The sequence below is a fragment of the Eschrichtius robustus genome, chromosome 18 (genome assembly GCF_028021215.1).
Source record: "Eschrichtius robustus isolate mEscRob2 chromosome 18, mEscRob2.pri, whole genome shotgun sequence".
Classification (NCBI taxonomy): Eukaryota; Metazoa; Chordata; class Mammalia; order Artiodactyla; family Eschrichtiidae; genus Eschrichtius; species Eschrichtius robustus.
Window position 1 is genome coordinate 67,784,040 of NC_090841.1, and position 25,721 is coordinate 67,809,760.

At 38.0% G+C, this 25,721-nt stretch overlaps 1 protein-coding gene across 2 annotated transcripts in view; it reads right to left on the minus strand.

Annotated features, from left to right (window-relative positions):
• UGGT2 (UDP-glucose glycoprotein glucosyltransferase 2) overlaps nucleotides 1-25,118 on the minus strand; it is a 169,068-nt gene extending 143,950 nt beyond the window's left edge. The window contains exons 1-4 of one of the 2 annotated variants that reach the window (XM_068526718.1): nucleotides 24,731-25,116; nucleotides 12,092-12,174; nucleotides 7,663-7,793; nucleotides 7,079-7,191 (exon numbers count right to left, since the gene is read on the minus strand). In XM_068526718.1, coding sequence (XP_068382819.1) covers nucleotides 7,079-7,191; nucleotides 7,663-7,793; nucleotides 12,092-12,174; nucleotides 24,731-24,882 — 479 coding nt within the window. In that variant the 5' untranslated portion in view covers nucleotides 24,883-25,116. Of the gene's footprint in view, nucleotides 1-7,078; nucleotides 7,192-7,662; nucleotides 7,794-12,091; nucleotides 12,175-24,730 lie in introns of both variants that reach the window. The other variant, XM_068526719.1, reaches the window with a different exon arrangement.
• Between the last annotated feature and the right edge of the window lie 603 nt (nucleotides 25,119-25,721).

Sequence of the window (25,721 nt, forward strand, 5' to 3'; positions counted from 1 at the left end):
TTTTTTAGGAAATTGGGACAAGAATACCATATAGTAAAGAAAGATAACTTTGATGCCCTAAATGTGTTATGATTAAAAAAAAAAGAAAAAAAAAAAAGAGTTCCTAACTCAACCAAAGGCAAAATAAGAAACAATATGAATGCAAATGGTAATACATTAGAACAAAAAAAAAAGTAGAATAAGTGTATCAGTTATTTCTTTAAGAAATATAAATCTAATCTGGAAAAACTGAAAGAAAATGAAAACTGAAGAAAACTTAGGAATGAGAAACATCTACAGAGAGGGAAAAAATTAAAATGTTCCTATTACTGTGTGTGTGTGTGTGTGTATGTATGTAAATACATTATTTGCTTAAATGAGGAAAAACAACCACCATGGACCAATGTTGATAGTGTGACATAAACCAAGAATTATGTGCCTAAGGTTCACAAAAAAGAAAAAAAAAAAGATTAACACTATATACATACATATACACATATACATACACATACACACATATACCACATATATAACAACTGTATGTGTGTGTGTATATATACATATAAAAGACACTATATATATATCTATGTATGCACATTTAGTTTCTGTCAGGTTAGGGAATTGATTTTACCCCGCTTACAAGCTAATAAGTTTGCCTTTTGTTGTTTCATGGATCCTGGCAGAAGACAAACTCTTAGGTCAAAAACAAAGAACTTTACTACTCCTGGCACATAAGCAGCATGAGCATTATTTAGCATGTTTGCAAAAGCTCCCTGTGGCCCCCGCATTCCATTAGGGTGGAAATGGACCCACAAGAATGCTACACAAGAATGCTTAGCTGTACGCACCACAGCTAAGAAACACTGAGTGTGGGGAGCCCATCATTCTATAAGAAGCAGTAAACAACCTGCTGTTTGTCCCAGAGGCATTAACTCATCCCTCAAAGTCACTTGCCGCACACAACCCTGAGAAATGGCCTGGACACAGACCATTCAAGTCCTCACAGTCTTACCATACCCAGAAGGACATTCGGGGCTATGGCAGAGTGCCCCCCCCCCCCAATAATAAGAAAGCAACCTCTACCCCCAATGGAAACATTCTGTGCCTGCTTTCTAGAAATACAAACATCTAATCCCAAAATGGCACGTGTCACTCCTGTTCCAAAACTGTTAAACTTGCACCTAGTAACTGCAGCATCAACCACCATATGTGGCCTAACCCCAGGCTGCTCAGGAGATGGAAGTGTATATGTACATTTGTATCATTAAGATTAAAAGAAGGCTGTCCAGCCCACATGTTTATACGTGAATTTGGGGGAGGGAGGAATCCACGCTTAGGAGCTGCCACTGATGGGAGTCAGGCACAAGTCAGGCCCAGGACCGGCCATGTTCACACAGCATGGAGAGGAATGACAAACCCCGCAGCAGGTCAGACCGTCAGCCACAGCTGCTGGCCGACTCAGGCAGACTGTATGGCTATTCTGACAGGCTGCTGTGCTGGATCCAGGATCAAAGAAAACAATTTTTGCCCTTCCCACACCTTCAGAGCCTAAGGTCAGGTGCCAGACTTGCAGTTCCACCTCAGTAGCCATGAAATCAATGTGACCCATCCCAATACCTACAATTTTACCTATTTTCGAATCATCCTCTATTTATACCCACACCTTTCATCTGGAAGAATCAGGTTCAAGTGAGACACGAGCATTTTTAAGAAACTTACGAAGGCCCATTATAGGCCCCCAGCTAGGCCCGTGTGGTCACTGTAGAAAGACTTGGTAAGCAGTGGACTCAACCAACTGGTTACCTTCATGATCTAGGACCACATCTTTCCAACAAAACAATCCAGGGGGCTAGACCAAAATTAAAGTTTGAATTCTTCAAGCCCCTTCTGGCTGGGCTACCGCATGGAGGCCATACCAACCAGGATGATCTGAGGCTGCTGTTGACTGAAGGAAAGATACATGACACCCAGCAATGGCCACAGTAGAATCCTGAACAAATCCATACAACCTCCTACCTCTTTCATCCTAACCATTTCACAGGAGGTGGCCAAGAGATGGAACCTTTCCGAGCACGGTCACATCCAGAGATCAAACGGCCTTACTAAAGTCTATGGATCAGAGGGTGGGAGAGGTAGAGTCAAAACTTTTCGAATTAATTTTTGAGGAGGCCATTCTAGTACGCTCAGAAGCCAGATGCCTGTGGGTGGTAGAGAATGCGGAATGTTCAGTGAATACTTTTGACTACTGATCTAGTGTTGGTGCCCTCTGTGAAATAAGGTGCGTAGCTGTCAGACTATAGATGACCTGGAAAGCCAGAAAACTCACAGTTTAGATTCAAGGGCTACAGTGGTGCGGCCAGGGTTGGCTGATTGGACTTAAGTGGCAAAACCATAACGTAAAGAAGTCTCAACAGGGATGAGGCACCAAAGGTAGCACCAAGATCAGGGTCAAAGGTCTGACATAGTCAGTTTGCCAGAAGCAGGTGGTGGCCCAGGGCAATGCGGACGCCCTTACCACAAGACAAAGAAACCGTCTCTGGGCAGAAGTCAGAGTCACGTATGCTGTGGTAGATCTTACATCGGAAGCATGTAGTCCTTTATTGTGCTCCTGTCTATACTGGTGCATCTTCCACGCAATGGTGGAGCCAGGTAGCAATGGCAGCAATTTGCATGCTGCAGTCTTGACATGCAGCTCGACTCCACTCAGACTCATTGGATGATGGGTGTGGGCTGTGTGTATCTACAGAAGGAACCCAGACTGTCAGATGGGCAGGTGCAGTTTATTCTCACAGTGTACAGCCCCAAAGAGTGGTGCCTCTAATCTGGTAGTCTTCAAGTGTCAGACCCGGTAGGTAGGCCACTGGCAACAGCCCAGGGGTCAGTGTAAATGTAGCGAGTTTCATTATGGAGTCAGGGGTTCGTCAGGGATAAGAGGACTACCTCGAATTCTGCCCACTGAATGGACTGACCACATCTGCTTTTGGTTTTTCACAGCTGCAGCCTGGACAAACTGCAACAGCAGCCCTAAGTCACCACCAGACTGTAACTTAGCTGAGTGTATCAGTAACTTGATCCAGGCATTAAAGGAAACAATTGCGATTGAGGGCCCCACTGAGTCAGAGATTTTACTTCAGGTAATGGAATGGGGCACTGGGTTTGTCCCAAAGGGGAACTGCTGCCACTTCATCATGTAACCCTAAGATCACACAAGGTTTAAGTAACTCTTGAATATACTATTTCCACTTGACCAGAGAGACTCGCTGACTCCCTTCTACCCTGTTAGTCATTGAATCCTAGTTGACCTGTGCCAAAATGTAAACATCAGGTAGTACAGTCACAAGACTGCCTGAGTCAGGTGTTCAGTTTCAACTAAAGCTCAGCAATTTTAAGTTTCTCTTTTTAAAAACGGGTGTACTTGATGGCTGAGTCAGGCAGGTGGCGTCATTGTACTTGGAAACTGCCTCTCTGGGCATTCAAGCAGCCATTCGGTCTGTAACTAAAGTTGTGATTTCTCCCTTCTCCTCCTGGGATTCTATGTTGAGTCTGCTGGACCACCTGGGAGTAGATAGTATATATGTAGTCTCCCAATGAGAGTATCTCGCTTTAGACTTCATGAGCATTCACAGCATTCAAAGTATATACACATACAATATCAATACCAGTTATAGATTTAGATGTGGGAGCCAAAACAATAAAAATAAAAGTACAACGGATTGGTCGAGAGATCATTTTCATTCCCTTTCCCATTATGAGCACCTTCCAAAGCCCACCAATTGAGTTTAGGTGTCTTTTCCTGTAGGAACAAAGATCAAAAATCCTGTGTGAGGGGCTACAGTAGCAGTTATCAGAAGACTGCTATCATCCAGCCAGGAGTACAGGGAGTGCAGAATGGCAGGGGGAAAGAGAGGGGAGGAGTAGGAAAGAAATCCAAGTGTTGAGCTTTTGTCTCCCCAACCCAGGGGGCCTTTGTCCTTCCTCTTTCAGAAAGCCATGTGTCTGTCAACATCCCACTCTTGTTTCTAAAACTGTCAAGAACTATAAAAGGTCTAAGGCTTGGTTTTAGCCTACTTACAAAGTAATAGGTTAGGCTTTTGTCATTTTATGGATTCTGGCAGAAGACCTGAGACTCCTGGGTCAAAGAGAAAGGACTTTATTGCTCAAAGCATAGCAAGCAGCATGAGCATTATACTTGCTCCCCAAGTTCCACAAGGCGGGCTGAGGGACAAAATATGGAGCTAAATGGATACTACACAGTGGGTGTACGTTGCAGCTGAGGATCACTGTACTTGGGGAACCACAGTTTTATAACAAGCAGTAAACAAGTTCGTTCCTCTTTCCAGAAGGAAACGTTACCTAGTTCCTCAAGGTTGCTCACTACAAACACAACCCTGAGAAACGGTTCAGGTACAGAGCAGTTCAGGTCTTGCATTTTTTACTGGTCAGACCAGGCAAGAACATGCAAGGACTCACAGCGTCCATGGCAGGTTGCTCTCCCAAACGGCTTGACGTTAACCTTTTTTTAATCTTAATTTTAGATTAAATATCTAAATATTAAATATTTAACTTTAATATTAGTTTCCCTAAGAAAATTATAACATCAGACATCAGATGTCAGAAAACAGTGACAATAATAAACTCTAAAAGTTACCAGACTTCCCTGTTGGCGCAGTGGTTAAGAATCCACCTGCCAACACAGGGGAAGCGGGTTCGATCCCTGGCCCGGGAAAATCCCACATGCCGCGGAGCAACTAAGCCCGTGTGCCACAACTACTGAGCCTGTGCTCTAGAGCCTGCAAGCCACAACTACTGAAGCCTGCGTGCCTAGAGCCTGTGCTCCGCAATGAGAAGCCACCGCACCGCAACGAAGAGTAGCCCCTGCTCGCCGCAACTACAGAAAGCCTGTGCACAGCAACGAACACCCAATGCAACCAAAAATAAACAAATAAATAAAATTAAAAATTAAAAAATAAAGTTACCGAAGTTAACTTTAAAAAATGCACTAGGAAAAGAAAACCGCATTAGGGCTGACAATTTCATAGTCTATTAATGCTTTAGAGGAACAGGTAATTGCTATGCTACACCAATTCTTACAGAATAACATGGTTGCCTAATTCACTATATGAAGCTAGAATAACATTAAAAAATGGCATAAATAGTTTAAATAATAGCTAATCTCATTAAAGTAGAAAAATGAATCTCAATAAAGATATAAGCAATCTTACTTCAACAAAAATTAAGATAATCCCACACCATTAACAAATAGTTCTCCCTAGAAATGAAAAGGTGTAATAGTTTAAAATATATTACCATAATACATAGTACATCCAAAGAGAAAAACTTTGAATTAATCTTAATAGATGAAAAACAACTGATAAAACAAAACAGTTATTTCTGATTTTAAAAACACAGTAAATTATAAAACTTTAAAGTTTTAAAAGAAGGAATGAACAGAAAACGTACTATGTTATCTGTTGAGAGATTCAACATAACAAACATTTAAATTCTTTTAAAATTAACTAATAGGTTTGATATAATTCTAATTAAAACCCAACCAAGGTTTTTTCAAGAGGCAATTTGGTAGGAGAAAAAGGACTCTAATGTTAGTTTGAAAGCATCAACAAGCGCAAAGAGCTAAGAAATTCTGGAGGAAAAAAAAGCAGCAAAGAGGAAACTGTCCTGTGAGATATAGGAATAAATTATAAAGCAATAAATACTAACAACATGGCACTGTTACAAGAAACATAACAGTATAGAAAAAAGTTATAAAATAGACCATAATATAAATATAATGAATATAATAAATGACTAGCCACCTGAGGGGAAAAAGATCTGACTGGATCCTTGCCTTCCTAAGAAAATAAATTATAGATAGTTTAAAAGTTTAAGGTAAAACAAAAACTTTAAGAAAGCTACTGGGAAATATTAGTAAAATCTCTCACTCAGGTTTGGGAAAAACTGTATAAGTATAAAAACATACATACATAACGGAAAAATTTGGCTACATAAAAATAAAAGCGTCTCTATATCAAAATTAATATACATATAAATAAATATTAGAAAAAGTTTCCGACAAATAAAAGAAGTTACTGTTTAATATATAAAGAACTCTTTCAAAATTAGAGAAACAACTTTAATACTTCTTAAAGTATAAACAATCAGGCAGTAAAACATATACTGGCAGGCATTACTCTGTAAAACTCACTACTAAATTAATAATCTCCTTCCTACTTCTCATATTCATTTGTATTAAATACTTGGAAGAAGAAAAAGGTTTTGAATAATGCATTATAAAAAAGCAATTCTATACTAATGTTTTTGTTATTAATTTTTTATTCCCAAGGTATACATTCAGTTTATATTTAAGGAGATATAGCTTAGATAAATCCACAGCTTTGTATGTTTACAGGCATACCTCATTTTATTGTGCTTTGCTTTATTGCGCTTCACAGATATTTCATTTTTAACACATTGAAGATTTTTGGCAATGGTGTCAAGCAAGTCTATGGTCACCATTTTTCCAACAGCATTTGCTCACTTCCTGTCTCTGTGTCACATTTTTGTAATTCTTGCAATATTTCACACTCTCCACCAGCAAAAAGATTAAGGCTCACTGAAGGCTCAGATGATGGTTAGCAGTTTTTAGCAATAAAGTATTTTAAAATTAAGGTATACATTTTTTTAGACATAATGCTACTGGGCACTCAACAGACTGCTGTATAGTGTAGACATAACTTTTATGTGCACTGGGATACCAAAAAATTTGTGTGAATTATTGCAGTATTCACTTTACTGAGGTGGTCTGGAAGTGAACCCACAATATCTTTGAGGTCTGCCTGTATTTGGAAAAACAACTTACGTTACATAAAATATATCTCTCATGTATTTTATAGTATTTTGGTATTCTAAAATCAAAAGCTGATCAAGATAGAATATTGAAAGTACTTATATACTTTAGAGGAGGACTCAGATATATTGAGAGCACATTCTTTAATATACAATGTCTTGGAATATTAAAACTTTTTATTATAAGAAGTTTCTATTTCACCCCTCATCTCTTTTTATAAACCACTTCTTTCACTATAGCCGATCATTCATGTACCTGGAAGTAGCCTTCTTCAGCAGCTTTTTAATCTCACTAACTTTACACGTGTGCTTCTCATGGATAACCACAAATGCATCACAGCCACCTGGTGGAGGCTCTTCAGCTGCAATCTAAGATTTCAAAGATTACACTTAGCTACAGTAGTTGATAATTACAATATCATGTTTAAAACTTACACATTACTTTGATTAGAACAGCTTACCAACTACTATTACGTTATTGCTCTGATTAAAGTAAAAATACATAGACAGAATCAAACATTTTAACAAAATCAACTGTATAGTAGGAAAACATGCTTTGAAATTGTTGAAAACATCCCATTAAATTAAAATTGTCACTACAGTTCACTTCCTTGGTGATTAGTCTTCGTAACTGCCTTATCCCAAATAACTACAAAATTACCTAAAATACTCAATTATATTATAATCAATGGTAACAGTGAAAATATCATCGATGCTAGGCTATGGAACCAGGTAGTACAAGTTTGGAGATTTTTAGCTAAAGATATTCACATTAAGATAGATGTATGTACATTGCTAGCATGCTTCTTTCTCAAATACAGGTTGGGTATTTTTACATACCTGTTGAAACATCTGAATAGTTGGAGAGTATGCCCTTATAGAGAAAGCAAACTTTAAGAGATTGATATGTAAATTGTCTAAAAACTGTCCAGCTTTCCTCAGGATTAAGTTGTAGTAAGAATAATCTGATTCTACAAAAAGAATTCAAAAGAAAAGGATGTTAGTATTTTGTATTCAACACATTGGCACATCTCTCACTGTATAGCTAATTAAATTGATGTCGTATTTTAAGTTTGGAATAGAAGATGTTAGAGCAAAAGGGAAAATCAAGATCTCCAGTTTATTATTCATTTTTATCTTCCAGTGAAGTCCAGGCAATCAATACAAGTCGAGATGAAAATAATCTTGCCATTAAAATCTATTTGGAAGATGTCAACATATCAGACCAATTCACTCCAAGGTTGTAGAGTTATAATGCATAGATAAGATATAGGCCCTACTTACAATTTAAGAGGAGACTAAGAATAGCAAAGGACTCTATACCATCTCTAGATCAATTCTCAAACAGTAATTAAAAATTATTTGTATAATTGTTTGTTTAATGCCGTCCTTCCCATTAAGCTATAAACTGTTAAGGCAAGAATCTTTTCTAGCCTTTCAATTATACCTTTCTACTCTTGGCACACAAAACAGGCATCTAATACATTTCTGGAATTAATATTTAAGAAGTGAATAGACCTCTTCATTCTAGGCCAATAATACTTTCCTAATCCAGTAATTTCAAAGAGTCATCATACGAGAGTAGGTGTGCTCATTCACTTCTACTTTAACAAACTATAGGTGATTTTCTCAGGAAGTTATGGTGAGTTACCCCCCAAGAATCAAAAAGTAAGGCAATACTTGCCTTCAATAGTAAAAGCAACATGAAAGCAATTAGAGAAGAGATGTTATCTTAAAAATGGATCTTAAAAAAGACATAATAGCTATAGGGTCAACAAAACAGTCAAAATTAATGTAATAATATAACAAAAAAAAAGACTACATCAGTCAAAAGGACATTGGTTTTATAGGAAAACAAAGAAGAGGGTCAACAAAAACAAATGTGAGTAGTGCCTGACCACAGACATCAAAATTTGTCAAGGTCACTATTAAGGCTATCTCTAATGTAGTAATGGATATAGGATTCAGGGGTTACAGAAAGTAAACCTATGTATTTTTAGGCTTAACTTGCAAGATAATCATGGATGCACTGGACTATTTTCGCTAATGTTTAAAAATAACTAAATCCATGCTTACCAACTAACCTGCTGATAATGATTTTGCTTTTTCAATTTCTTTCACCTTTCACTTGATTTTTTACCTATTGGCATTTAATATACATAAATCACTCATCTTTAAAAAAAAAAAAAGAGAGAGGCAGCAGTACGTGATGAGTCAGGTACTGATTCACCTTATTTGCTTCATAGTCAATCTTGAAAGACTTAACAATACTTATCTCTACTTCCTCAACCTACTGTAGTTTTTATTACTATACCAGTAAAAGTGCTCTCAAAGTCACCACTAATTTTTCTTTTGTTAAAAGCTTAGTATTTATATTACTTGGTTCTTCTTTAGTATTTGATAATGTCTATCACTTAGCACTTAATACTCCCCTGGCTTTCATGACATCACACTTTCTGGGTTTTCACCCACCTCCACTGGTGCTCCCTAGTCTCTATTGCATGTTCTTCCTCTGGTTATCTCTTAAATACTGGTGTTCTTTATTTTCTTCTCATTCTATCTCTTTTCCCTATAACTGCAATTACCTTCTTGATGTTGATAACTCCCAAATTCTCCCTTTTAGCTTAGATTTTTTTTTTTTAACCTAAATCTCTCACTTACATCAGCTTACTGGATATCCTCACTTGGATATTCCACAAGCACTTCAAATGTGACACGTCCAGATGGCAATCTTCCTACCCCAAACCTGGTTCTCAATTGTAAGTGACTGAGTTAGAAATGTCATAGCATTTTCTAAAAATCTTTCCATTAAAATATACGAGCAACTCTACTTGTGTAGAAACCATTAAAATCTTGAAGGACTTTGAGAATGAGATTTTTATATGCTGAGAACATGGAGAAGGGGAAATAAATAGGGGCTCTGGAGTCAGATAAACCTTGCTTGATATTTCTGATTCACCACACAAAACTACAAAGGTTAACTAATATCATGCCACTTGAATCTTGAGACATCAATAAATATATAACTCTGTGGCAGACCCATACAAAATGATTTAAAAACAGGCAATTCAATGTTTAAAAGGTCTGAATATGCTGGCACATAACATAAACTGTCCTCACGAAATGGCAGGAAACTAGCACCTGAATTCAAAGAGTTAATGTTCAACTTTTACAATTTTTTTAGGCAAGTAGATCACTGAAATTATTTTTCAGGGGAGAGTATTTAGAGGGTCTCATGGAGATTCAACAACCTAGAAAATTACAAGTAACTAAGGATTTTAAATGTTTCCTCTAGGATAACGTCTTGAAAACAAATTCAGTAAAATCTGATAGCTTGTGACATATTTAATTCCTCATGTATACCATTTCTTCCTACACCTAACATGGTCAGCAATGAGGCAGCAATATGCATTTGGCTCTCACCATTATGAACAAGTTCAACAGAATTATAGTTTTGTGTTAGTAATTCTTATTTAATACAATTCATTTTAGGTTCAACCCTGAAACACATACATCTCCTATGCTTAAAGTAGAGTTTAGGTACTCCTGAGCTTATATTCCAACTTGTTGATGACCTGCCACCAGCTTGTCCAGACATGCTGTTTTATTTAGGTATAAAATATGCTGACAAATTTGCGCAACTTAAAGCGTTCAAAATTTATAAGAGTAACTTTCAAGATTGCTTCTCCAATAGAGAATGGCACCAAATAAGGCCATAAAGCATGTACTGAGAACAACAGATTTGGGAAAGGTACACTCAGGATTTTAGGTGAGAGCCAGGAAATCTGGTGTTGGATTTTTTAACTCTCATGAAAACCTGACATATTAATCTAGCTTATTTTTACCTCAAACACCAAAACTAAAATTACCAGGACAAATACAAAACCAATGAACAACAATCATCCATTGCTTTACAAGTAGTCTCCTAAGTGGTCACAGTTTCTCCACATAATCTATTCCTGTGGTCTCTTCTGCTCGTCTCCTTTCCCTACGACCTCGTTAAATCCTATCATCCAAAACTCAACTCCAGCATTCACCAGTGGAAAGGCTGTCCCGCTCTCTCTGAAATACTGACGGGTGCCTCTTAACGCACTTCCGTGTTATACCTATCCCTCCCTATTAAAGTTCTGATCACCTAATAATACATGTAGCTGTTCTGCTGTCTCCATCACATTATAAGGTCTGGAGAACACAGATCACATTTATTCATCTTTGTATTCTCAGTATCTAAAGCAGTGCATACTGTCTCTCGTGACTCAAATAATGATTAATGAATAATGAAGCTTTTTAGTAAAAGTTTTTTGAAAGAGCAAATTACTTGTTTTTGGAAATATTTCAGTTTAAAATATCATTAAAGGCATGTCTGCTCCCTTTATCTTAAACCTATCTCATAAAATCATAAAACTGTTGAACTTCAAAGCTACTTAAGCCAAACAGGCTCTAGTAAATGAACACTTAAAACATTCAAAACCATTGTTCATCTTACATTTACATTCAGGAATAAAATCATCAACTATTTAATCACCGTAGTAAGAAGTTTTCTCTAAGTTAAAAGGCTAAAGAATCCCCTCTTGAGAGATTCCATGTTAATATCATTTATCCTATTCTCTGTAGAGATAGGAAACTAACCTTTTTCTTTAACCTTTCTTTATAATAATTAGTAATTAACCTTTTAGCCTCTGCCGTGAAAACCTAATTTCAGCATCTGATCTTCCTTAAGAAACACATTAATAAACATTAGTTCATTCTAAAAATATATGTATGTATACATAGATGTATACTCTCATATATATTAAAAAAAAGTAGGAATAACTAAGTCCATTTTCTAAATAATGAAATGAAAGCACACAGGTTACCTAACTCGATAAGAACAAGTATTAAAAATCTCTCTAAGAGTTCAGGAGTTAAATGTATTCTGGCAAAAAAATTTCAGTATTACTAGATGCAAAACTAATACTATTTCAAAGAAATCTAGGTAAAAAGAAAACCATAATTCAACAATTTCTATTTCTGCTTGATTATAATGAAATATCCAAACACTGCTAATCATATGAGTTTTTTTATAACAAAGTATTAGAGCCTTATATTTTTGGAAATGGATGCTTGGAATAGTTTCCATTAAAACATTTTTTCAAAATTAATATTCAGACTTACTAACCCAATTAAGCATTTACACTTAAACTTTACCATTAAAAACAATAAACATATCTAATATAGGCACATAAATATTGATACATATCTTGAAAGTTGAAATATGTACATCACCTACCTGTTTGTTTATAAATTGCTAATTCTTGTACAGTTTCCAAAAACTGCCAAAATTTTTCATTACTTTCTTCTGCCATAAATTCACTATTAAAAAAAAATAAAAGTAATCAGTTAATCGATAGAAATAAAAAATGGTTTCAATACTATAAACTATATTTTAGAGCCAAATTACAACTTCTGGTAAAAACAAAAACCTCCTTAAATAAAAGTCACTGATTTCCATTTACTATAATGCAAAAAGAGAACAAATCGATGATTCTTACCTGAGGTATCATTCTTAACTACAAGCACATAACCATGACTGGAAAAGACTACATGAGAAATTACTTTTGGCTTTTCCTCTTTATTAGCTACAGCTAAAAAATGGATAATTTATTTTGTGTCTCCATGTGAAATGCCACTGAGAAGTATAATTTAACGGCAATAAAGAGAATGTTATATAAAAGTAAAAAGTTAAAAAATAGACTGCTTATTTTTCACAACCAAAACCTGGTTTTATAAACATTTTTTAAAAGTCATATTATCGATTATTTTCATTTAGCTATGTATTTGTGTAGACAATACTTTTATTATTTAAAACAGAAAATATCTTAATCAAAAAATTAACAGAAAATTGATGTATTGCATTAGGTCTTTGGTCTTGAAGCCCAAAGAAACTTCCATTTATCCACAGAGTGTAAGTAATAAAAAAAAAATAGCCAAAGCAATATAAAGCCTTTTGGAAATAATGAAATAAGTGAAAGATTATTCAGTCCTGTATGAAACAAAGTGCAAGACAACTAAAACAAGTAGATTTAACTATTTAAACCAGAAGAGACACAACCACCAAACAGACAGTACAGACTCTTTGTTATTGCCCACCTTATCTTTCTTTTTAGCCTCAGTAAACCTAAACTAATGCTTAATGTAAATGGGAAGTATTGAGGATATCCAGACACATGCAGAGTGATAAATTCTTGTGAGTCTGAGATGGTCACTAAAGGGGGAAAAGGAGGTGAGAAAAACTGATTAATTCATCAACATAAACATGACAGACATAGGAATTTAAAGCAATAAGCAACTTCAAAGCAACTCTTGCTATTAATGGTGTCCAACTCAATGGCATTAAAACAAACAAACAAAAAGACTAAAAGCAGAGGAAACTATGGGGATCACTAAATAGGATGTGACCTGAAAAGGACAGGGATGGTACAAAACCTTTAGAAAAGTAGAGTGCAACACTTATTCCCTAATTGACTTGATCAAACAACTACTGACATGCTCATTTATTGTGCAATCACAGGTAAAAGGCTTCTTCCATATGGCAGAATTTATACATGAGTAAATATCATCAGATGTCTCAAATCTTATCGTGTGAATTATCTAAACTATGTATGAGTGAGGCCCCGTATGATCCATCCAGAGGCAAACTTCTCCGTACGTGGACCTGTAAAACTAAAAAATTATATGCTTCCAAAATGCAATGGTGAGATAGGTGTTCCAAATTCCAAAGATAGACATTCCAATTCCAAAAGGGAGAAAGTAGAAAGTAAAGGAGTCATCAATCCCAAGCAAGTATTAAAGCAATCAAGCAAGCAATCAAGTTCAAATTGCAGCAGAAGATTCTGTTAGGTTTTTAAGACTTGAGCATAACTCTCCATGGCTTATTGCTCCACCCTCTGTGCTGCCTGCCATGGCTTTGCCCTCAGTGTCATTCTCCCTTTTTCTTGAAGTGTAGCACACATTTGCAGCCATGTAGTTCTATCAGCCAACTTCCTGCCTACAGAATTTTGGAAGTCTGGCAGCCTTCTCTCATTTCATCCTGTCTCTGTCCCTTCTGATCCAAGCAGGCAGTGTTTCTATTGATGCAACAATCAAAATCCTTGGGGTTCTCCTACGTATCTCACCAGGGTCATGCCATTACACAAGGATCCTCCCCAGATCCTTCTCCTGGATAAGCCCCTCTTTATTCCTGGCATCTGCTGAGATAGCTGAGTGGATCCACAAGTCACACACCTAATCTATACAACAAAAGATATCCAGCCACACATTTGGCCTTCTTTACAGAGCATGCATTCCCAACACCGAGTTTCCTAATTTTAGCATCCTTTGCAATCTGGATAGGCTGAGAGCCTCTCAAATTACCAAAGGCTGCTTCCTTTTTCCTTAACAGTTCCTTTTTCAATTTCTCTCTTTCCTCTTGCATTTTACAGCAACAAGGAGAAACCAGATGATACTTTGCTTGGAAATCCTTTAACACTTTGCTTGGAAATCCTCTTAACTATCCAAGTTCATCGCTTACATGTTCTGTTTTCCACACAACTGTAGAATCCAGTTCAGCCAGATTTCTGCCTATATAACAAGGGTCATCTTTCTTTATTTCCAATAACACATCCCTCAGTTCCTTCTAAGCCCTTGCCAAAAGTGCCTTTAATGTTCATATTTCTACCAACATTTTATTCATAATCATGTAAGTATTCTCTAAGATGACAGAAGCTTTTTTCTATCATGCGCCACGCTTTCTTCTAAGTCCTTAACAGAATCACCTTTAATGTCCATATTTATGCCAACAGTCTCCTCAAGGCAATCTAGGCTTTTTCTACCACGTTTCTCAAAACTCTTCCAGCTCCTGCCAGATTCAACAGGTATTTCTACATTTTTAGGTATTTGTTACAGCAGTATCCCCACTTCAAGGTACAAAATCAAATTAGTTTCCTATTGCTGCTGTAATAAATTATCAAAAATTTGGTGACTTAAAGCAACAGAAACTTACTGTCTCACAGTTCTGGAAAAGTCCAAAATCAAGGTATTGATAGGGTTACACTCCTTCCAAGGGCTCTAGGGGACAACCTTTCCTTGCCTCTTCCAGCTTCAGGAGGCTTAAGGTGTTCCTTGGCTTGTGGCTACACCAATCCAATCTCTGTCTCTATTCATATGCCCTCCTCCTCCTTGTATGTGTCTTCTCCTCTTCTGTATCTTAAAAGGAAATTGGATTTAGCACCCATCCAGATCCATAACAATCTTGTCTCAAGACCCTTAAGTTAATTACATCAGCAAAGATCCTTCTTCCAAATAAGGTAACATTCACAGGTTCCAGGGGTTAGGATATGGACATATCTTTTTGGGAGCCACCATTCAACCCACTACAAGTAATGGGGTTGGTACATCAGAGTGTGGCTAGATTGTGAAGGGCCTTAAAGAGCATCCTACAGGAGTTCCAGTTCTACTCCTCCTGAGGCAAGCAGAAATTGAAACATTGCAACTATCAGCCTAATACTGGGAGAAGTTAGACTGATTTGTAACTGAGTATGAGATCAGATCCATGCAAGCTATGGGAGAAACTGGGGAAAAGGTAGAGGAAGGGGACATATTTTAAACTAGAATACTTTATTTAATAAAAACTGTTTTATTACATCTATACCACAGAAGTACAATGGATCATAAGAGACTATGAACAATTATACACCAACAAATTGGGCAGCCTAGAAGAAATGAATAAACTCCTAGAAATATACAAACTATCAAGACTGACGCATGAAACAGAAAAATCCAAACAGATTTATTACTAATAAGGAGATTGAATCAGTAATCAAAAGCTTCCCGACAAATAAAAGTCCAGAACCAGACAGCTTCATTGGTGAATTCTACCAAACATTTAAAGTAGAATTAATACTAATCCTCACACTTGTCCAAGAAGAGAAGAGGAAGGAACACTCCCAAACTCATTTTACAAGACCAACATCATCCTGATGCCAAAACCAGAAAAGGACACCACAAGAAAATTACAGGTCAATATTCCTAATGAACATAAATGCAAAAATCCTCAACAAAATATTAACAAACTGAATACAATAATACATTAAAAGGATCATACACCATAATCAAGTTATTCCAGGGATGCAAGGATGGTTCAACACCCACAAATCAATAAATGTGAAACACCACATTAACAAATTAAGGATAAAAATCATATGATCAGCTCAATAGATGCAAAAAACAAAAAGCATTTGAAAAATTTCAACATCCATTAAGAGTAAAAACTCGAAGTGGGTATAAAGGGAATGTACCTCAACATAATAAAGGTCATATACAACAAGCCCACAGCTAAAATCATAGTCAGGCACAAGATCAGGAAAAAGACAAGGATGCCCACTCTCACTTTTATTCAGTTTAGTACTTGAAGTCCTAGCCAGAGCAATTAGGCAAGAAAAAGAAATTAAAGGCATCCAAATCAGAAAGGAAGAAACCAAACTGTCACTATTTACAGATGACATGACATTATACATAGAAAACCCTAAAGACTCCACCAAAAAAAACTGTGAGAATATATGAATTCAGTAAAGTTACTGGATACAAAAATCAGTATACAAAAACCTGTTGGGTTTCTATACATTAATAATGAACTATCAGAAAGAGAAATTTAAAAAACAATCCTGTTTACAACTGCATCAAAAAAATACCTAGGAATAAATTTAACCAAGGCAGTCAAAGACCTGTACACTGAAAACTATAAGGCAATGATGAAAGAAATTGAAGACAACAGAAATAAATGAAGACAACACAAATAAATGGAAAGATATTCTATGTCCATGGATTGGAAGAATATTGTTACAGTCTCCATACAATGCAAAGGAACATCCAGAGTCAACACAACCCCTATCAAAATTCCAATGCCATTTTTCACAGATATAGAACAAACAATCCTAAAATTTGTATGGAACCACAAAGACCTCCAAAATTCAAAATAATCTTAAGCTAGAGGCATCATGCTCCTTGACTTCAAACTATATTACAAAGCTATACAATGAAAACAGTATGGTACTGGCACACATAGATCAATGGGACAGAATAGAGAGCCCAAAAACAAATCCACGCATATACGGTCAATTAATTTATGATGAAGGAGCCAAGAATATACAACGGGGAAAGGAGAGTCTCTTCAATAAATGGTGTTGGGAAAACCAGATAGCCGTGTGCAAAAGAACGAAGCTAGACCACTATCTTACACCATATACAAAAAGTAACTCAAAATAGATTAAAGACTTGAACATAAGACCTGAAACCATAAAACTCCTAGAAGAAAACATAGGCAGTAGCTCCTTGACATCAGACTTGGCGATGATTTTTTTCTATTTCACTCCAAAAACAAAGGCAACAAATGCAAAAATAAACAAGTAGGAATATATCAAACTAAAAAGCCTCTGCACAGCAAAGGAAATCATTAACAAGATGAAAAAGCAAAAATCCAAAGCTGAACCCCGGGAGCTGTGCGAACAAAGAAGAGAAAGGGAAATCTCTCCCAGCAGCCTCAGAAGCAGCGGATTAAAACTCCACAAACAACTTGATGTGCCTGCATTTGTTGAATACCTGAATAGACAACGAATCATCCCAAATTCAGGAGGTGGACTTTGGGAGTAGGATATATTAATTTTTCCCCTTTTCATTTTTTTCCGTGTGGATGAAAGGCTCTTGGTGCTCCAGCCAGGCATCAGGGCTGTGCCTCTGAGGTGGGAGAGCCAACTTCAGGACACTGGTCCACAAGAGACCTCCCAGCTCCACGTAATACCAAACGGCAAAAATCTCTCAGAGATCTCCATCTCAACATCAAGACCCAGCTTCACTCAACGACCAGCAAGCTACAGTGCTGGACACCCTATGCCAAACAACTAGCAAGACAGGAACACAGCCCCATCCATTAGCAGAGAGGCTGCCTAAAATCATAATAAGGCCACAGACACCCCAAAACACACCACCAGATGTGGACGTGCCCACCAGAAAGACAAGATCCAGCCTCATCCACCAGAACACAGGCACTAGTTCCCTCCACCAGGAAGCCTACACAACCCACTGAACCAACCTTAGCCACTGGGGACAGATACCAAAAACAACGGGAACTATGAACCTGCAGTCTGTGAAAAGGAGACCCCAAACACAGTAACAAAAGCAAAATGAGAAGACAGAAAAACACACAGCAGATGAAGGAGCAGGGTCAAAACACACCAGACTTAACAAATGAAGAGGAAATAGGTAGTCTACCTGAAAAAGAATTCAGAATAATGATAGTAAGGATGATCCAAAATCTTGGAAATAGAATAGACAAAATGCAAGAAACATTTAACAAGGACGTAGAAGAACTAAAGAGGAACCAAGCAATGATGAAAAACACAATAAATGAAATTAAAAATACTCTAGATGGGATCAATAGCAGAATAACTGAGGCAGAAGAACAGATAACTGACCTGGAAGATAAAATGGTGGAAATAACTACTGCAGAGCAGAATAAAGAAAAAAGAATGAAAAGAACTGAGGACAGTCTCAGAGACCTCTGGGACAACATTAAACACACCAACATTCGAATTATAGGGGTCCCAGAAGAAGAAGGGAAAAAGAAAGGGACTGAGAAAATATTTGAAGAGATTATAGTTGACAACTTCCTTAATATGGGAAAGGAAATAGTTAATCAAGTCCTGGAAGCACAGAGAGTCCCATACAGGATAAATCCAAGAAGAAACACGACAAGACACATATTAATCAAACTGTCAAAAATTAAATATAAATAAAACATATTAAAAGCAGCAAGGGAAAAACAACAAATAACACACAAGGGAATCCCCATAAGGTTAACAGCTGATCTTTCAGCAGAAACTCTGCAAGCCAGAAGGGAGTGGCAGGATATACTTAAAGTGATGAAGGAGAAAAACCTACAACCAAGATTACTCTACCCAGCAAGGATCTCATTCAGATGTGATGGAGAAATTAAAACCTTTACAGACAAGCAAAAGCTGAGAGAGTTCAGCACCACCAAACCAGCTTTACAACAAATGCTAAAGAAACTTCTCTAGGCAAGAAACACAAGAGAAGGAAAACACCTACAATAACAAACACAAAATATCTTAAGAAAATGGGAATAGGAACATACATATCGATAATTACCTTAAATGTAAATGGATTAAATGCTCCCACCAAAAGACACAGGCTGGCTGAATGGATACAAAAACAAGACCCATCTATATGCTGTCTACAAGAGACCCACTTCAGACCTAGAGACACATACAGACTGAAAGTGAGGGGATGGAAAAAGATATTCCATGCAAATGGAAATCAAAAGAAAGCTGGAGTAGCAATTCTCATATCAGACAAAATAGACTTTAAAATAAAGACTATTACAAGAGACAAAGAAGGACACTATATAATGATCAAGGGATCGATCCAAGAGGAAGGTATAACAATTGCAAATATTTATGCACCCAACATAGGAGCACCTCAATACATAAGGCAAATACTAACAGCCATAAAAGGGGAAATCGACAGCAACACAATCATAGTAGGGGACTTTAACACCCCACTTTCACCAATGGACAGATCATCCAAAATGAAAATAAGTAAGGAAACACAAGCTTTAAATGATACATTAAACAAGATGGACTTAATTGATATTTATAGGACATTCCACCCAAAAACAACAGAATACGCATTTTTCTCAAGTGCTCATGGAACATTCTCCAGGATAGATCATATCTTGGGTCACAAATCAAGCCTTGGTAAATTTAAGAAAATTGAAATCATATCAAGTATCTTTTCCGACCACAATGCTATGAGACTAGATATCAATTACAGGAAAAGATCTGTAAAAAATACAAACACATGGAGGCTACACAATACACTACTTAATAACGAAGTGATCATTGAAGAAATCAAAGGGGAAATCAAAAAATACCTAGAAACAAATGACAGTGGAGACACAACGACCCAAAACCTATGGGATGCAGCAAAAGCAGTGCTAAGAGGGAAGTTTATAGCAATACAAGCCTACCTCAAGAAACAGGAAACATCTCGAATAAACAACCTAACCTTGCACCTAAAGCAATTAGAGAAAGAAGAACAAAAAAACCCCAAAGCTAGCAGAAGGAAAGAAATCATAAAGATCAGGTCAGAAATAAATGAAAAAGAAATGAAGGAAACAATAGCAAAAATCAATGAAACTAAAAGCTGGTTCTTTGAGAAGATAAACAAAATTGATAAACCATTAGCCAGACTCATCAAGAGAAAAAGGGAGAAGACTCAAATCAATAGAATTAGAAATGAAAAAGGAGAAGTAACCACTGACACTGCAGAAATACAAACGATCATGAGAGTTTACTACAAGCAACTCTATGCCAATAAAATGGACAACCTGGAAGAAATGGACAGATTCTTAGAAATGCACAAACTGCCGAGACTGAACCAGGAAAAAATAGAAAATATGAACAGACCAATCACAAGCACTGAAATTGAAACTGTGATTAAAAACCTTCCAACAAACAAAAGCCCAGGACCAGATGGCTACACAGGTGAATTCTATCGAACATTTAGAGACGAGCTAACACCTATCCTTCTCAAACTCTTCCAAAATATTGCAGAGGGAGGAACACTCCCAAACTCATTCTACAAGGCCACCATCACCCTGATACCAAAACCAGACAAAGATGTCACAAAGAAAGAAAACTACAGGCCAATATCACTGATGAACATAGGTGCAAAAATCCTCAACAAAATACTAGCAAACAGAATCCAACAGCACATTAAAAGGATCATACACCATGATCAAGTGGGGTTTATTCCAGGAATGCAAGGATTCTTCAATATACGCAAATCAATCAACGTGACACATCATATTAACAAATTGAAGGAGAAAAACCATATGATCATCTCAATAGATGCAGAGAAAGCTTTCAACAAAATTCAACACCCATTTATGATAAAAGCCCTGCAGAAAGTAGGCATGAGGGAAATTTCCTCAACATAATAAAGGCCATATATGACAAACCCACAGCCAACATTGTCCTCAATGGTGAAAAACTGAAACCATTTCCACTAAGGTCAGGAACAAGACAAGGTTGCCCACTCTCACCACTATTATTCAACATAGTTTTGGAAGTGTTAGCCACAGCAATCAGAGAAGACAAAGAAATAAAAGGAATCCAAATCGGAAAAGAAGAAGTAAAGCTGTCACTGTTTGCAGATGACATGATACTATACATAGAGAATCCTAAAGATGCTACCAGAAAACTCCTAGAGCTAATCAATGAATTTGGTAAAGTAGCAGGACACAAAATTAATGCACAGAAATCTCTTGCATTTCTATACACTAATGACGAAAAATCTGAAAGTGAAATTAAGAAAACACTCCCATTTACCATTGCAACAAAAAGAATAAAATATCTAGGAATAAAGCTACCTAAGGAGACAAAAGACCTGTACGCAGAAAATTATAAGACACTGATGAAAGAAATTAAAGATGATACAAATAGATGGAGAGATATACCATGATCTTGGACTGGAAGAAAGAACATTGTGAAAATGACTCTACTACCCAAAGCAATCTACAGATTCAATGCAATCCCTATCAAACTACCACTGGCATTTTTCACAGAACTAGAACAAAAATTTTCACAATTTGTATGGAAACACAAAAGACCCCGAATAGCCAAAGCAATCTTGAGAACGAAAAATGGAGCTGGAGGAATCAGGCTCCCTGACTTCAGACTATATTACAAAGCTACAGTAATCAAGACAGTTTGGTACTGGCACAAAAACAAAAATATAGATCAATGGATCAGGATAGAAAGCCCAGAGATAAACCCACGCACATATGGTCACCTTATCTTTGATAAAGGAGGCAAGCATATACAATGGAGAAAAGACACCCTCTTCAATAAGTGGTGCTGGGAAAATTGGACAGCTACATGTAAAAGAATGAAATTAGAACACTCCCTGACACCATACACAAAAATAAACTCAAAATGGATTAAAGACTGAAGTGTAAGGCCAGACACTATCAAACTCTTAGAGGAAAACATAGGCAGAACTCCCTATGACATAAATCACAGCAAGATCCTTTTTGACCCAGCTCCTAGAGAAATGGAAATAAAAACACAAATAAACAAACGGGACCTAATGAAATTAAAAGCTTTTGCACAGCAAAGGAAACCATAAACAAGACCAAAAGACAACCTTCAGAATGGGAGAAAATATTTGCAAATGAAGCAACTGACAAAGGATTAATCTCCAAGATTTACAAGCAGCTCATACAGCTCAATATCAAAAAAACAAACAACCCAATCCAAAAATGGACAGAAGACCTAAATAGACATTTCTCCAAAGAAGATATACAGATGGCCAACAGACACATGAAAGAATGCTCAACATCATTAATCATTAGAGAAATGCAAATCAAAACTACAATGAGATATCATCTCACACCGGTCAGAAAGGCCATCATCAAAAAATCTAGAAACAATAAATGCTGGAGAGGGTGTGGAGAAAAGGGAACACTCTTGCACTGTTGGTGGGAATGTAAATTGATACAGCCACTATGGAGAACAGTATGGAGGTTCCTTAAAAAACTAAAAATAGAACTACCATATGACCCAGCAATCCCACTACTGGGCATATATCCTGAGATAACCATAATTCAAAAAGAGTCATGTACCAAAATGTTCACTGCAGCTCTATCTACAATAGCCAGGACATGGAAGCAACCTAAGTGTCCATCATCGGATGAATGGATAAAGAAGATGTGGCACATATATACAATGGAATATTACTCAGCCATAAAAAGAAATGAAATGGAGGTATTTGTAGTGAGGTGTATAGAGTTAGAGTCTGTCATACAGAGTGAAGTAAGTCAGAAAGAGAAAAACAAATACAGTATGCTAACACATATATATGGAATCTAAGGGAAAATAAAGGTCATGAAGAACCTAGTGGCAAGACGGGAATAAAGACACAGACCTACTAGAGAATGGACTTGAGGATATGGGGAGGGGGAGGGGTAAGATGTGACAGGGTGAGAAAAAAAAAAAAGATGAAAAAGCAACTACTGAACGGGAGAAAATATCTGAACATCATATATCTGATAAGGGGTTAATAATCAAAATATGTAAAGAACTCATACAACTCAATAGGAAAAAAAAAAACACCAAACAATCCGATTAAAAACTGGACAGAATTTGAATAGACATTTTTCTAAAGAAGACATACAAATGCCAACAGGTACATGAAAAGGTGCTCTCAACATCACTAATCATCAGAAAAATGCAAAGCAAAACTACAGTGAGATATCACCTCACACCTGTTAGAATAATGGCTGTTATCAAAAAGACAAGAGATAACAAGTGTTGGAGAGGATGTGGAGAAAAAGGAACCTTTCTGCACTGTTGTGGGGAATGTAAACTGGTGGAGCCACTATGGAAAATAGGATGGAGGTTCGTCAAAATTTTTTAAAAACAAGTATCACATGATCCAGCAATTCCACTTCTGGGTATCTATGCAAAGGAAGTGAAAACACTATAACTGGAAAAAATGTAAGCACTCCTATGTCCAGTGCAGCATTATTTACAATGGCCAAGATATGGAAACAACCTAAGAATCCGCTGAATGATGAATGAATACAGAAAATGTGGTACACACACACGAATATCATTCAGCCATAAGAAGGAAATCCTGCTATTTGTGAGAACGTCGATAGACCTGAGGGCATTTTGCTCAGTGAAATAACAGACAGAACAAATACCCTATGAAATCTTAAAACAAACACAACATCAATAAACAAATGAGCTCATATACAGAGAACAGATTGGGTGCCAGAAGCAGGAAGGCAGGTGAAATGGGTGAAGGTGGTCAAACAGTACAAATGTTCTGCTACAAAATAAATAGGTCATGGGGATGTAATGTACAGTATGATGACTAAAGTTTTAATACTGTACTGTATATTGTGAAGCTGCCAAGAGAGATCTTAAAAGTTCTCATCACAAGAAAAGAAACTTTTGTAACTACGTGTGGTGACAGATGTTAACTGGACTTATGTGGTGATAATTTCACAACATGTAAATACATCAGATAATTATGTTGTACACCTGAAACTAATATGCTACATCAATTATAGCTCAATTTAAAAATCTGTTTTAGTATCAATATCTTACATATGTAATGTCACGTGGGGTGACGAAGACTCTTTTTAGAACCAAAAGCTGTTGCTTTGGTGAACTACAAATGCAACCGGCATTAAAAGTTCATGCCGGTTAAAACAGGAAAAAACTTTCAAATTTTGTTTAACTACTGGAATACTAAGAGCAAAATTCAATAGCTCCAAGTTCTGTTTCTCCACAATAAATGAAACCTTATGCACTAACCCCAGTGAATGAGATTCAGAAAGAAGTAATGGCTTTGGGAAGCTGTCTTCTCCACAGGAAGCCTAGGAGCTGACCGAATAATGTTATCATCTTGAAACCAGGTGCTTCAAATACCGGTTCCTAAAAAGAACTGCCTACATCCATTGAAGAGCTTGCATTAAACGCCACGGTCTACCTCCCATTCTTCCTTTCCTCTTTCGTAAATGCTAAGAAAATCCAAACGAATTAAACAAAGTTTTAAAACCCGTGGGTGAGGCAAAGTACGAAGGCGGGGAAAAGGAATTGCAAGCGAGTGCGACGCACAGGGTAGCAGGGGAGGAGGTGATGCTCTGAGGGTCAAAGCACCAGCGGCGGTGCAAGAAGCTGGCTGCCGGCGGGCTAAGAGACGGCGTCCCAGGCGCCGTCGGGGTCCCGGACGCCCGGTGCGTCCCGGCCCCGCCGGACCCTCCCTCCGCGCGGGCTCGGCAGACGGTCCGGCCCGCACTCACCTGGCCTCTAGCAGCAGCGGGGTCTCCGGCCACTTCGCGGCCAAGTTGGCAGTCACCGCCTTGGACGCGGAGGCGGTCCGCGCGCCGAGCAGCGAGAGCCAGAGCGCGGTGGAGCCCAGGAGCAGCCGCACCACATCGCCGGCCTTCGCCATGACGCGAGCGCGGAGGAGGAAGCGCGATCCCCTCGGACCCGGCGCCCACAGCCCGCAGCCACTAAGCTACCGCCGGCTCCTCCCGCAGCGCGGCCGCCCACTTCCGGTGGAGGGAGCCCGAGTCCGTTACTCGGACCGGGGCCTGGCTTGGGCCGAGCGCATGCGCCGAGCGCACTGGCGCCGTCCCGTGAGCCGCCGAGGACTGAGCCGTGAGCCACGTAGGTGCGGGCGGCGCCGGAATGAGGAGCGTGGCTGATGCTCCGGCGGGTCCGCAACTGGGACCTCCGGTTCTCGGACAGAGGCTCTGGGGCACGCGGCCAGGAGACTGAAGTGGGATTTTGGCCGGCTAAGGCTGGCTGGAGATGGCGAAATCTGGAAGCGAAGGCACGAACCAGCGTGGTTATTAGCCACATTGCACAGGCGGAAAATAAGGCCTATCAAGGTCAAATGCCTACCTCGTGGGATTCTCAAATTGTATTGCATATTCGAGTCACCTGGTAGATCTTTTAAAAAGCCCTATGCCGAGACCACACCACGCACCAATTACAGGGGAATATCTGGGGGGTGAGATTCAGGCATCAATAGTATTTAATCCGCCCTTCCCCCAGGTGCTTCGAGTATGCGAAAACCAGTGACATCACCCGGAGGGCTTGTTAAAACCCAGGATGCTGGGCCTCATCCCGGTGTTTCTGATGAAGTAGGTTTGGTGTGGGGGCTGATAATTTGCATTTCACATCCATCAAGTTCCCAGGTGATGCTGATACTATTGGCCGGGACCTATGCTTTTAGCCTTTGTCCTCAAAAGTGGTCCACAGTCCAGAAGCGTCAGCATCACGGGT